Source organism: Amyelois transitella, chromosome 18, assembly GCF_032362555.1.
Source record: "Amyelois transitella isolate CPQ chromosome 18, ilAmyTran1.1, whole genome shotgun sequence".
Classification (NCBI taxonomy): domain Eukaryota; kingdom Metazoa; phylum Arthropoda; class Insecta; order Lepidoptera; family Pyralidae; genus Amyelois; species Amyelois transitella.
Genome location: NC_083521.1, coordinates 5,901,208 through 5,913,321, shown reverse-complemented (window position 1 = coordinate 5,913,321; position 12,114 = coordinate 5,901,208). Strand labels below are relative to the sequence as shown.

General features: G+C 36.7%; 2 protein-coding genes across 2 annotated transcripts; both read left to right on the top strand.

Moving 5' to 3' along the window:
- Positions 1-175: 175 nt before the first annotated feature.
- On the top strand, positions 176-5,439 carry LOC106129015 (L-threonine ammonia-lyase). The gene is made up of 9 exons (XM_013327444.2): positions 176-356; positions 505-575; positions 873-1,014; positions 1,251-1,396; positions 1,710-1,872; positions 2,720-2,875; positions 3,922-4,058; positions 4,483-4,708; positions 5,043-5,439. Exons 1-9 carry the CDS (start codon positions 231-233, stop codon positions 5,226-5,228), a joined length of 1,353 nt encoding a protein of 450 aa, XP_013182898.1. The 5' UTR covers positions 176-230; the 3' UTR covers positions 5,229-5,439.
- A 668-nt stretch (positions 5,440-6,107) lies between these two features.
- Positions 6,108-10,294, top strand: LOC106143455 (L-threonine ammonia-lyase). Its single transcript, XM_060949286.1, has 9 exons — positions 6,108-6,243; positions 6,353-6,466; positions 6,860-6,930; positions 7,187-7,474; positions 7,787-7,949; positions 8,366-8,521; positions 8,902-9,038; positions 9,529-9,754; positions 10,058-10,294. The coding sequence occupies exons 1-9, from the start codon at positions 6,238-6,240 to the stop codon at positions 10,229-10,231; spliced, it is 1,335 nt and encodes a 444-aa protein (XP_060805269.1). The 5' UTR covers positions 6,108-6,237; the 3' UTR covers positions 10,232-10,294.
- The last annotated feature ends 1,820 nt before the right edge of the window (positions 10,295-12,114 follow it).

The following is a 12,114-nucleotide window of genomic DNA, read 5'->3' as shown; positions in this document are numbered from 1 at the left end:
AGTACCCTATTTTAAGAACCTCCCTATGCTAACTAGGGGCATTTAAATGGCACGCGAGTCTCGGGTTAATCATTTATCTAATGTTATCGTATTATGGCATAAGTATTCCTACTCAACTTCAACCTTTGTTCCCTATTAAATGGTGATAATACACCCGGCATTCCGATGCTGGAACTCACAGCTCGCAGATCTTTTGTTAGTTTTTATTAGTAAACTATTCAAAACTTACTATGGTTTCCCAGACAATAGAGTTTGATCCTATGTGTGACAAGGAGAACCCCCAAAAAATTTCATTTGAAGATGTGTCGGCCGCAGCATATAGGATCCAAAGCGGGATTGTGAAAACACCTTGCGTAGTAAGTTCCTGTCTATAGTTACTAATTCTGCTCATATCATTCTATTCATAACAACAAAGGCGCTCGCATGAAAGCTACTTTTCTATTAATAGTCAACTTTCCTAATGCACGTGTTTTTCTGTTGATATAAAGTACTATTTCCTTGCAGAAATCTCATATGTCCGCAATATATGGCATGGACATTTACCTAAAAAATGACTTTTTACAACATACGGGAAGGTAAGTGAAAACGTAAATTTTTAAATATTTATCGTATATATTTGTTCTCAAATAGTGAAATTTCCTCCTAAATAGGGGTTTATTGTTAACATAAAAATCAAATTACATTTATCGTTATCGTTAAGACTTCCAATATTCAACAAGACAAAAAAATAATTTATCTATCCATCTACATAAGGTTCACAAAACTATGATACTCTTTACTCTCCTCGTCATTCTTGATTGTATTGCTAAGCTTTATTATCTCGTAGTAGGTATGCTATTCTTCAATATCCCGTGATCCACCGTAATTTTCAGCTTTAAAGAACGCGGTGCTCGAAACGCACTTTTGCTTCTGTCTGCCGAAGCCAAGCAGTTGGGCGTCATCTCCGCGTCTCTTGGCAACCACTCTCAGGGTCTCAGCTACCACGCTAACCTGCTCAAAATACCCACCACTGTTGTAAGTACATTATTATAGCAATTTGTACATACTGAATCATATTAGAGACTTTTACGTGAAGTAAAATTGATTTTCCCAAGCAATATTACTTCACTTACTGCAAAAAAAGGCCAATGCTGAACAGCAACAGTTAGTTGAACCCATTTGAATATATATCTGACACATACTTACGCTTTGATAATCCTCGGGAAATCTTATGAAGCGAGTAAATGCATTTATAAAAATGTACCCTGCAGGTGATGCCAAACGTAGCGCCTATCATGAAAATCCAAAAGTGTCAGTCGTACGGCGCCAATGTCATCGTACATGGAAACGACATGAAGGAAGCGAAGTACCATGCCATGCTCCTGGCTAAGGAGAGGGGGCTCACTTATATTAACGGGTATAGTTCAAAAACTTATTTATAAACATAGTAGCAGTTTAAGCTTTTAATATAACTATAATAATAAAACAAGATACGAAGTAGTAAAATCGGAAAATTTACATTAAAACTATGATAAAAATCTAATAGAGTGAAAATTTTTCACATAAGATAAAAAAAATATTAGAATTAGAACCTGAACCGGAAAAATACTACTAACTCATAATACTAAGTTCTTGATATGTTCTACACATTTGTAGATTTTATACGGTGCAATGTTGTTTCACGATAAACGCTGCATCAGTGAAGTTAACAAAATGTGGTGTCTTTACAGCTACGACCATCCACACATAATGGCTGGACAAGGCACCGTGGGCCTGGAGATAATGGAGCAGGTCCCCGACGTTGATGCCGTGCTGGTTCCCGTAGGGGGAGGAGGCTTGCTGGCCGGAGTCGCCACCGCCATCAAGCACCTGAAGCCACATGTCCTCATTTATGTAAGTTTATATAGTATGCAGGGATCATAAGTAAAGAGGAATGCTGTAGGCTAGATCATGACGTTTAAGTTTGTATTAAATCCATTTGTGCGCTGTGGGAACAATATTTTCTAATCAAGTAGTTTATGTAGGTACAATCAATTTACACTCCTATACCCGTAAATAAACAAGCCAGTTTTGTTTGTCCTTACTCGATCTGCGAGTACGACGGGGGAAGACTGGTCATTGGACTATAAGCAAGCGTGTTTCAATTTCACTACAATACTTTATTAAAGTCAAAAGCCAACAGATAAACATGAGCAATAGGTATTTATCTGTTATCAAACCGTCTGCATGTACATCCACAATCATTTATTTAATTGCTGACAACTTTGCTATTGTTTTTACAGTTATAATTACCGAAACGTAGGAATATCGTGCCTTACAAAATATCTGGTATTTCGTGTCACGCGATCTATCTACTAATTAGATACATAATTTTAATTAGAAACTAATAATTTTGCTTTTAATGGTCGCGGCATGTCACGTGAATCTAGATACCAATTTTATTTATCATGTTTATGTATTATTTTTTTGGTTGAATACTACTTATTTTGTGATTAAATCGGGTAGGTAAAAATTATATATTTTATCTAATTCATCCATATCTGTTTAAATTAAATTTGTGTCTATATACAATACAGTGGCATGAAAAGAGCCGGATTGTGATCGGAAAACTATAAAAAACGTGGCGACCCTTCTTAAGAATATATTTAAACAATCTTTATGGTGTAAGCTAAGGGAGATGTTTTTAATATCTTAGTTTCGGAGCTAAAAGTCACAATGATTGTAAATTTAATTTTGCTAGGGCGTAGAGACCGAGAAATTCCCGAGTATGGAGCAAGCAATGAAGCACAACGAGCCAGTGAGCGTTGAAATCCGGTCCACCCTGGCCGATGGACTGGCCGTTCCGACTGTGGGGTACAACGCTTTCCTTACCGCGAAACCAATAACGGATAAATTGGTAAGAAAAAAATAAATATTTTTTTATGACTTCTAAAATGTTAATAACACAACCTGTTGTAGCAGAACCTTGAGGTTCATACATTTCGTAAAAGCAAAGACGCTGCGCTTTTTGGAAATTCGTCGACGTATCGAATATTGTTATATGATTAGTACCAGAAGTTGTTATAGTTTATCGTACACAAGATATTAGATAATTGTAAACTTTTGATATGCAATTTCAAATATTTTGATTTGATAAACAATAATGGACAATTGCGATAACAAGGTGGCCCGTGGCAGTGGTCATCTGAAATCATCAACAACTAAACCGCTCAAAGAGGAAATAACGACACAGCTATTGTTAATTGCAAGTGCTAAGTATTGTAACTGATAAATGATAGTAACACTCACAAAGAGCACACATAGCCCCATTTATTTACTACAAATAATTTCATTTCAATCGACAACTACCTTACAGCTACAGAAGCTACCTTGCCTTGGTGAATGAAAGGTGACTTAGGTATCTCCTGAGCCGCGTGTAGGTACCTAGCTGTTGGTACAGCAGTATGTCATGTCATGAATCAATGTTATCAAAACATTGCATGATGTTATGAATGTGGCGCCCGCCCCACTACAGTGCGTAGTTGTATTATAGATTCCGGCGCATGAAAATTAACGCAGATATCGCATTATACTAACTTATAAGTGATTCATATCTATCATTGGATATGTAAGATTTATATTTAGAATTATTTGTGCCGTGTGGTTCCCGGCACCAATACAAAAAAGAATAGGACCACTCCATCTCTTTCCCATGGATGTCGTAAAAGGCGACTAAGGGATAGGCTTACAAACTTGGGATTCTTTTTTAGGCGATGGGCTAGCAACCTGTCACTATTTGAATCTCAATTCTATCACTAAGCCAAACAGCTGACCGTGGCCTATCAGTCTTTTCAAGACTAGTGGCTCTGTCTACCCCGCTAGGTATATAGACGTGAACATATGTATGTATGTATGTTATTTAGAAACATGTTCAATCTATAAAAATTCACAAATTTTCTCCAGCTTACCGTGAACGAGGAATGGTTGGCTCGAGCAATCTTGCGTCTAGTGGAGCATGAAAAGTATGTAGTGGAGGGGGGCGGGGCAGTGGGGGTGGCGGCCATCATGGCTGGACTCGTGCCGGAGCTCGCCAACAAGAAGTAAGTACAGTAAAACGTTAGTACTTTTTATAATCAAACAATCTCCTTATAATACATTCATACATCTTTTAAACACATAATCTATACATATAATAAAATATTAACTGACTGATGGCTGTACTTGGGTGGATTTTCAGTCTTTTCAAGGCGACCGGAGTTCAGGTTTTATGTATTGAGACTGTAAGTGAACTTTTACGGCGAAGTAAGTCACGAGCAACAGATAGTATTATAAGTCCAAATCACTAGGTATCAGATAGGTACTGATGTGGAACTAAATTTAATATGTCAAATTTCTTCCGAAAACATTTGAACTACTCCTGTCTATCTGAGGCAAGTATGTACTTTTACAAGGATGTAAACCAGGGTTATAAGGCGTGCCCAATTTGACCAGCCTTTATTAAAGTCACATCTTGTATCTTTACAGAGTTGTCTGTATCCTGTCGGGAGGCAACATCGACACCACCATCTTAGGACGATGCTTAGAGCGAGGATTAGCTGCCGAAAAGCGTTTGGCCAAGTTCAAGGTGACTGTGAGCGACAGGCCCGGAGGCATCGCCGAGCTGTGCCGGAACATCGCCTCCATTGGAGTCTCCATTAAAGACATCATGCAGGAGCGCGCTTGGGTCTTTGGAGATATCTTTAGCGTTGAAGTAAGTTATAGGTTCTTTTATTTATTTCAAAACATTATTCAGCTTTAAGATACGACCAGTGAACTTAATGTTTATAGTATTTTCTACCAGTCAACAGACATGGGTTCTCAATTCAACAGTGTATATATAGCAGACTTCGTCAGATTTCGATATTCCCAGCTAAGAGAGAATTTGTATACCGTCGCCGTCGCAAGATTACAAATTAGTTGCTTCATTGAAAACAAGGCAAATGCTTTGCGAACTTGGTAACAATTAAAATAAAAAATTTGAATGAACCCTAAAACCTTTACACAAATAATACAATTAAATATCTTCAAATAAATATTTTTTACAGGTTAAAGTTGTGTGTGAAACGCGAGGCCCAGAACATCTCGACGAACTTCGGGCTTTGATACACAAAAATTACAAGAATTTCTACTTCTCGGGATACAACGACAAAATGTGCGGCACCGACAATCTCAACGGAGGCTGCATTGAAGAAGCAAAGTGTGATTACAACATAGATAAAACTAACCCTTAGAAGCTAGAAGAGGTTGGTGTATTTGTGTAGATACTTTGTATTTTAGTTCACCTTACACCTAGCACAAATAAAAAATAATAATATTCTAGATTCAAGGATATGAATGAAGTGATTTTATCTCGATTATTTTTACGTTTCCATGTTACTAATGATATAATTCGCTTGATATTTTAATATGATTGAATGATCTGTGATAAATAAGTATATGTTATTCTAGGTAAGTATACATTTCGTAAATAAATATTATACTTTTCACATCTGTTTCATTATCGATATCACTGTTGTTATAGTTGGATACCCAACATCCATGTTGGGATATAAGTGTTGTGACACCATCACCACCTCCAGGCGGTGATGATAAAGGAAATCAAAACTTCCCGGAAAATGAAATGAAAATGTAAAAAAGTAATATGTAATAAATTGTGAACACAAACATCTTCTCACGAGCAACTAAAAATATAAAAAAATAATGTGAGGAAATACTTATAGAAACAAAATTAATGACTCTTTCAGTTTTAACTATCTAGTCGGGTCAGACAGGAATTGATTTTTGTAAAGAAACTGACTTACCTTATCTAGGATCATTCGAATAGGGATTCCCGGCTATATAATGGTTTTCTAAAAGATTATGCCTGGTTCTCTTCGACGGCACATTGGTGACCCCGACGTGATTTGACCACGCAACCTTCTGAATGCAATGCAATAGATTTCGCCACAAACCTTTGATTATAACAAACGGAAAGCTGGTTGAAAATTTAAAAAACCTCAATGAAACTCTTTACAAGAAAAAAAGTTAAAAATTAAGAACGGTAAATGTCAGTCACTGTCGATTTTCTTCTTCATTCCCCATAATTTTTCTAGCAAGTTTCGCCCCAGAATTTACAAATAAAATGTAGAAACCATCCAAAAATAACAAGTAAATACAACTAAACCAAATAATAATGATGTCTTAATCATGAAAATTGCACAGTTTCTTAAAATCTAATACAAAAAATATTTAATTTTCATTATGGAGGTAAGTTATAATAATTTAATTTGAAAATACAAACATAAGTGTTTTGTTCCTTATTTAATATAGCGGAAACCTATATATACATCTTCTCAAACCTTGCTTTGCTCATCAGGAAATAGATTATGACGAATACTGCGACCCAGCCAACCCCAGGAAAATAAAATATGATGACATACTAGCGGCGTCACGTCGTATCGTGGGGGCCGTCGTCCGGACCCCCTGCACGGTAAATTTCTATCAATATCAAATACTATCAATCAGTACGTAGAAACATAACATTCAAATATATGTCCAATCCACAGCTCCGTTACATTTCAGGTAGTAAAATACCTTCATACAAAACGAAAATGCATAGAGAGAGAGAGAGAAGAAGCTATAATAAAATATTATAGGAGAGTAAAGGTGAACAGTCGTGTTAGAAAATACAACTTGTTAGGAGCAAACTCTTGTCGCTGAAGTATTCAAGTTCGTTATAATTTCAATAATAATGTCTCAATTCATTCTTAGCCTTCGTTTTCAACCCTAACAAAAAGCAACAGAACTATACATAACATCTAAATTGAAGCTTTAAAATTCAAGTAAAATAATAGCAAATTTTATGAAAGATTTTCCTTTATAGAAAGCAAACATGTCGGAAAAACTGGGCATGGACCTGTATCTTAAACAAGAATTTATGCACTACACGGGATGGTAAACCTCATTTTAAAATATTTTCTCCTTGTTAAAAGTAATTAAATCCATGGTCTAACGCATCTAGGTTCGCGATATTTCTTGGGTTAATAGATTAGAGATGAAAAAGTAGATGGTATTGATACATGGATGGTAAAGATAAAGTTATATTATTTTAACGAAATAGATGAAATAATTTGCTTACTTTAGAACTTTCCGTGAACAAGATGTTTGTCAAGAAGCCGCTTAAATTCATAATCCAAAAACCTAATTCCAGCTTCAAAGAGCGTGGCGTACGCAACGCTTTGTCCATGCTATCCGACGACCAAAAGAGGTACGGCGTGGTTACTTCCACGACCGGTAACCATGGCATAGCCATGAGCTACCATGCCTCCCAACTGGGCATACCATGCTGCGTCGTGGCGCCCACCCACACTCCGCTGAGCAAGATGAACAGATGTGAGAAACTCGGCGCCAAAGTCATCCTTCATGGGTCCAACTACGCGGACGCAACGCTACACGCAATGACAATTAGGAAAGATAAGAGGATGACATATATTAATGGGTAACTTGGAAGCTAAATTTTTTTCTTGTGCAGAAATATGTTATTTTACTTTATTTTAATCTGTTCGCAATTCATAGTGGATTCAAGGGAATGAATATATGTATGTATAAGTGTGATTATATGTATATAATTTTCCTCTATAAAAATTACAATAAATCAATTTTTAGCAACAATATTTTAAATTAAAAAAAAGTCTTTGCAAATGTATCTGTCATTACCATTGTAATTCAGATTTGTCAGCCCGTTGAAGTCTTTTGTACGGAGCTAAATTTCGAAAAGTAAATTAACCATAAAAATAATCTTGAAACACAGATACGACCACCCAAACGTAATAGAAGGTCAAGGTACGGCGGGCATAGAGATCATAGAACAAGTGCCGGCCGTGGACGCCATCATCGTGCCGTGCGGCGGCGGCAGCTTGCTGAGCGGCATCGCCATCGCCGCCAAGCATTTGAAGCCCGACACGGAGATATACGTAAGAATCAGCTTTTCTTATGTTTATTTTAACTATACTCATTTTGTACGAAAATAATTATGAGAAACTGAACTACTGTCAGTCGTAGTCTTATACGAGTATGTGTCCGAGGCGGATGTTACTATTGTACCGTACAGCGCCGGCAGCTCATTAAGCCAAACAACCTCAAAACATAAAGTAGGTAGTTTGATTTTGATTTAACGAATTCTATAAATTATATGTACTATTAGTTGTTAGAGCGAAAGTCTTTTGAAAGCATCTTTGCATATTGTGTCAGTATTTTGGTACGAGTATTATAATACTTTTCTAATCTTTTGTCAATTCCTATTCAAATCCAAATAGGTCAGAAAAGAGAAAGAATATTTTTTTTTTGATGGAAAAAGAAATGTTAGCGTTATTTCTATTTCTTATTTCAGGGCGTTGAAACAGACAGGACGTGCAGTATGGTGGAAGCGCTCAGAAAAAATGAAAGAGTTCGACTAAACATCGATTCCACCATAGCCGACAGCTTAGCAATAAATATAGTCGGCGTCAACACATTCCACAGTCTCAAGGGATTGGTAGATAAAATGGTAATATCTTTATAACATTATTTTCATTTTTTGTAGTTGGCACAAACATAAGAGCTAAGTTAATTCGCATCAGACTATTTCTACAATATGATTCTATTAATGTTTGATGTCCTCGGCCTCGGTTCACCCATTGTTGGATGTTTAGCTGTTCGCGTCCAGGCCTTAAACATAATTTTGTTTATATTACCGGTCCAGGTCATAGGTGGTACCCACGATCCCTTTCTAGCCAGGCTAGGTAACCTAAGCTAACTAACTACGCTAAGAGACCTCTAGACACAAACAAAAGGGAGTACCTACCCTTGTTTGCGTCCACCCCATCTCCGGTTTGACCCGGACAGCAATATATATTCCTAATTAAATCTTTGTTGTTTTCCGTATAGGTAGTAGTAAAAGAAGATTGGGTAGCTCGAGCCATAATGCACATAGTGGAAGAAGAACGATTTGTTGTAGAAGGTGGCGGTGCAGTAGCTATTGCTGCTATTATGGCGGGACTGTTTCCTAATCTTAAAGGCAAAAAGTAAGTTAATTTTTCTATCATCTGTCTAGTTATATCTACCAGTTACATTCGCGTCTCTAAACAATTGATCACACAAGAATTTTCTCTGCTTGTAACAAAACTCTACAAAAAGTTTAGCACAACTAACAAAAGAATACAGATTTTTCGGAAACTCCACGAGAACTATAGTTTTTACCATGATGAAGATTAAGTAGTCTTTGTCCTACATACATAAAATCACGCCTTTTTACTTGCTACGATCTCTGCATACTTTTTTCGCTTCGATTAGTTCAGAAGCACGCGTGAAGAGAAAATAAAAATATGAAAAGTTACTTTCGCATTTATAATATTAGTTGGGATTTGAGATGGACTAGACCTTCAGAAGTACCAAAGGCTATTTGAAATTCTCGCTAAAGCAAAACACCGGGCAAAGGAGTGGTTTTTTTATAATTCTTGAAAAGTATCATCTTTATTGAGGACACTGACTCAAAAATATTCTTTTTCATTTCAGGGTGGTGTGTCTATTATCGGGTGGCAATATAGAGACTACGATCTTAGCTCGGGCCCTGGAGCGCGGTATGGCGGCTGAGGGTAGACTTGTAAAGTTCAAGGTTACCGTGAGCGACAAGCCGGGGGGTATGGCGGAATTGTGCAGCTACCTGGCGGGAATTGGCGTCATGTTGCGAGACTGTGTGCCAGAGAGAGCCTGGGTCAAGGGTGATGTTTTTAGTGTCGAGGTAAGGGACCTACAACAACTTTTATATGGGAAGTAAAAATGCTTATCGGGCCAGTAAGGGGTTATGAATTAAAAACCTGGGACTATTAAATATCATCAGAACGCGTGTCAGCTTCCTTTATACCAGATGCTGTTGGGACAACAATGTATTGCTTTAACTTTGCGCAATTGCTATAACAACGAGCAATGCCGTTGTTGAAAAACAATTATATCTTGATAAACAATTAAAGAACATTGAGCTGTATTTACCTATTCTTAATTCGTCCGAGAAATAAATTTCAAAACGTATATTATATTTTCACAGATGAAAGTAATAGTCGAAACCAGAGGCTGGGACCACACGAAAGAGTTGATCGAGCTAATAAAGAAACACTACAAGGAATACTTCTTCCAAGACATGCGTGACAATGCAGATAAGAACATGAGCGCGCGTCGCGGGCCCTGCCTCGCGCCCAACCCCGTCTGCATGCAGAAATAAACATTTGACTATAAATTTTACTGCAAATAATACACCCATAAAATAATAGATACTATATAATAAAATGGAATTATAAATTGAATAATGGTTTTGTTCTTATCTCCCACAGTTTCCGAAAGGATAGCTACGAGAATAACGTATATTATAGCTCAACCTCTGAATGCAACAACCCTAAAATAGACATCCACAAGATATAAACTTCCTATGCGGGTGTCTGTGAGTTGATATGATTCACGGCTGAAATTCTTTGTAAAAAAACTGTCTGATGTAACTTCATTGTTAATAATTAAGTGAATAGTCTACTTAATTATATAAAAATAAAAAATAAGAAAACTGAACTCTTATTCTTTATATTTTTTCATTATTTTATGCTAACAAGCCGAGCAGGAGCTGTGCGCAAATGAGCATTGAATGCCTAGCCTACCTACAGCAAATAACTAAATAATTTTAAAAAATCCAAATTATACTAAACTATAGAATAAAAGTCTTCAACGTGTACAAACTTACAACCTTTGTAACCAAAGCACGTTTTTTTCATATTTATGTCTAATATCAAAAATTTTGTGTTTTTAATTGCGGGCCTAGCTTAATTACAAACATTATAAGGATTATCTTGAACAAAACCTCAAAATGGAATTCTTGTGCTTCACAACATCTAATCATGAAAGCTTTCATCTGATGATTCTATAAGTTTTGATTGACAAGATGAGAGTTAAAATGTAATGAATTTACATTATATTCATTAAGCTTTCCACATCCTCAAATAAACATGACCGATTGAAATATCCACCAAAATGGCTTTAAAATAGAAATGGCCACCAAACTACTGCAATAGTATATTTATAATATCTACAAACCAACCACAAGTTACAATAGAGAACAAGATAGACACCTCCATTGAGAACTATGGAGAAATCCAAGCAACTGACCGTTCAGCCTGAGGAACCAGAAACGAAACTACCTTTAGGAGAATCGCCAGCAATATCCTCGAAGCGCTTTGTATCAAAAGTCGCATCATGGTGCCCGGTATGGTTTTTTACATCATCACACATAATCCCTAGGTATCCCTACGTATTTAAAACAAAATCTGCTGCAGAAAATACGCAGCATCGTGTCTGGTTACTTGTATTAATTCCTCGCAGTCACCTACAACGACAAGACTATATTTTTACGTAATTAATTGATTTCAACTTCATGGCTTCAGTTCTGATTGTATCCTCACCTGAAGAAGATCCGTTTATGACTACGATCCCAGAATGAATAAGTCTTTTAGGTTTTTGCAGCCCACGTACAAGCAACCAACCTGTATGGTACACATACAGGTTTTTTCAATCAAACTAATCTTACGTAACTTAGAAAAGGCCCTAAGTAATAGGTTCATCGCGCTAGTTGGATAGTCATAACCTTAACCGCTCGAGCACTAAATCGAAAAAATAACGATTCCATTTCAAAAAATGCATAGCTACTTTACTACCAAGTAGGTATTATTGCGTTCCAACTATAACAAATCCACAGAAACCGGAAGTTCACAACCCTGAGTACGACAGTTGGTGTGATGAAAAAAATCCAAGAAACGTCTACTGTGAAGAAGTCGTAGCAGCGGCAGCAGCTATCAAAGACGATATCCCAATGACTATGCTCGTGGTTTGTAAATTAATTGTATTACAAACCATAATTGCAGATTTTTGTCTGTCTATCTGTAGGTATTCATTCAAAAATGGTTTAACGATGAAACTTGGTTGAAAACCATTATTCCTTACCATCTTGGGTATTTATGCCATGTGGTTTCCGTCACGAATAGAAAAAAGAATAGGACCACTCTATCTCTTTCCCATGGATGTCGTAAAAGACGACTAAGGGTTAGGCTTATATACGTGGGTTTC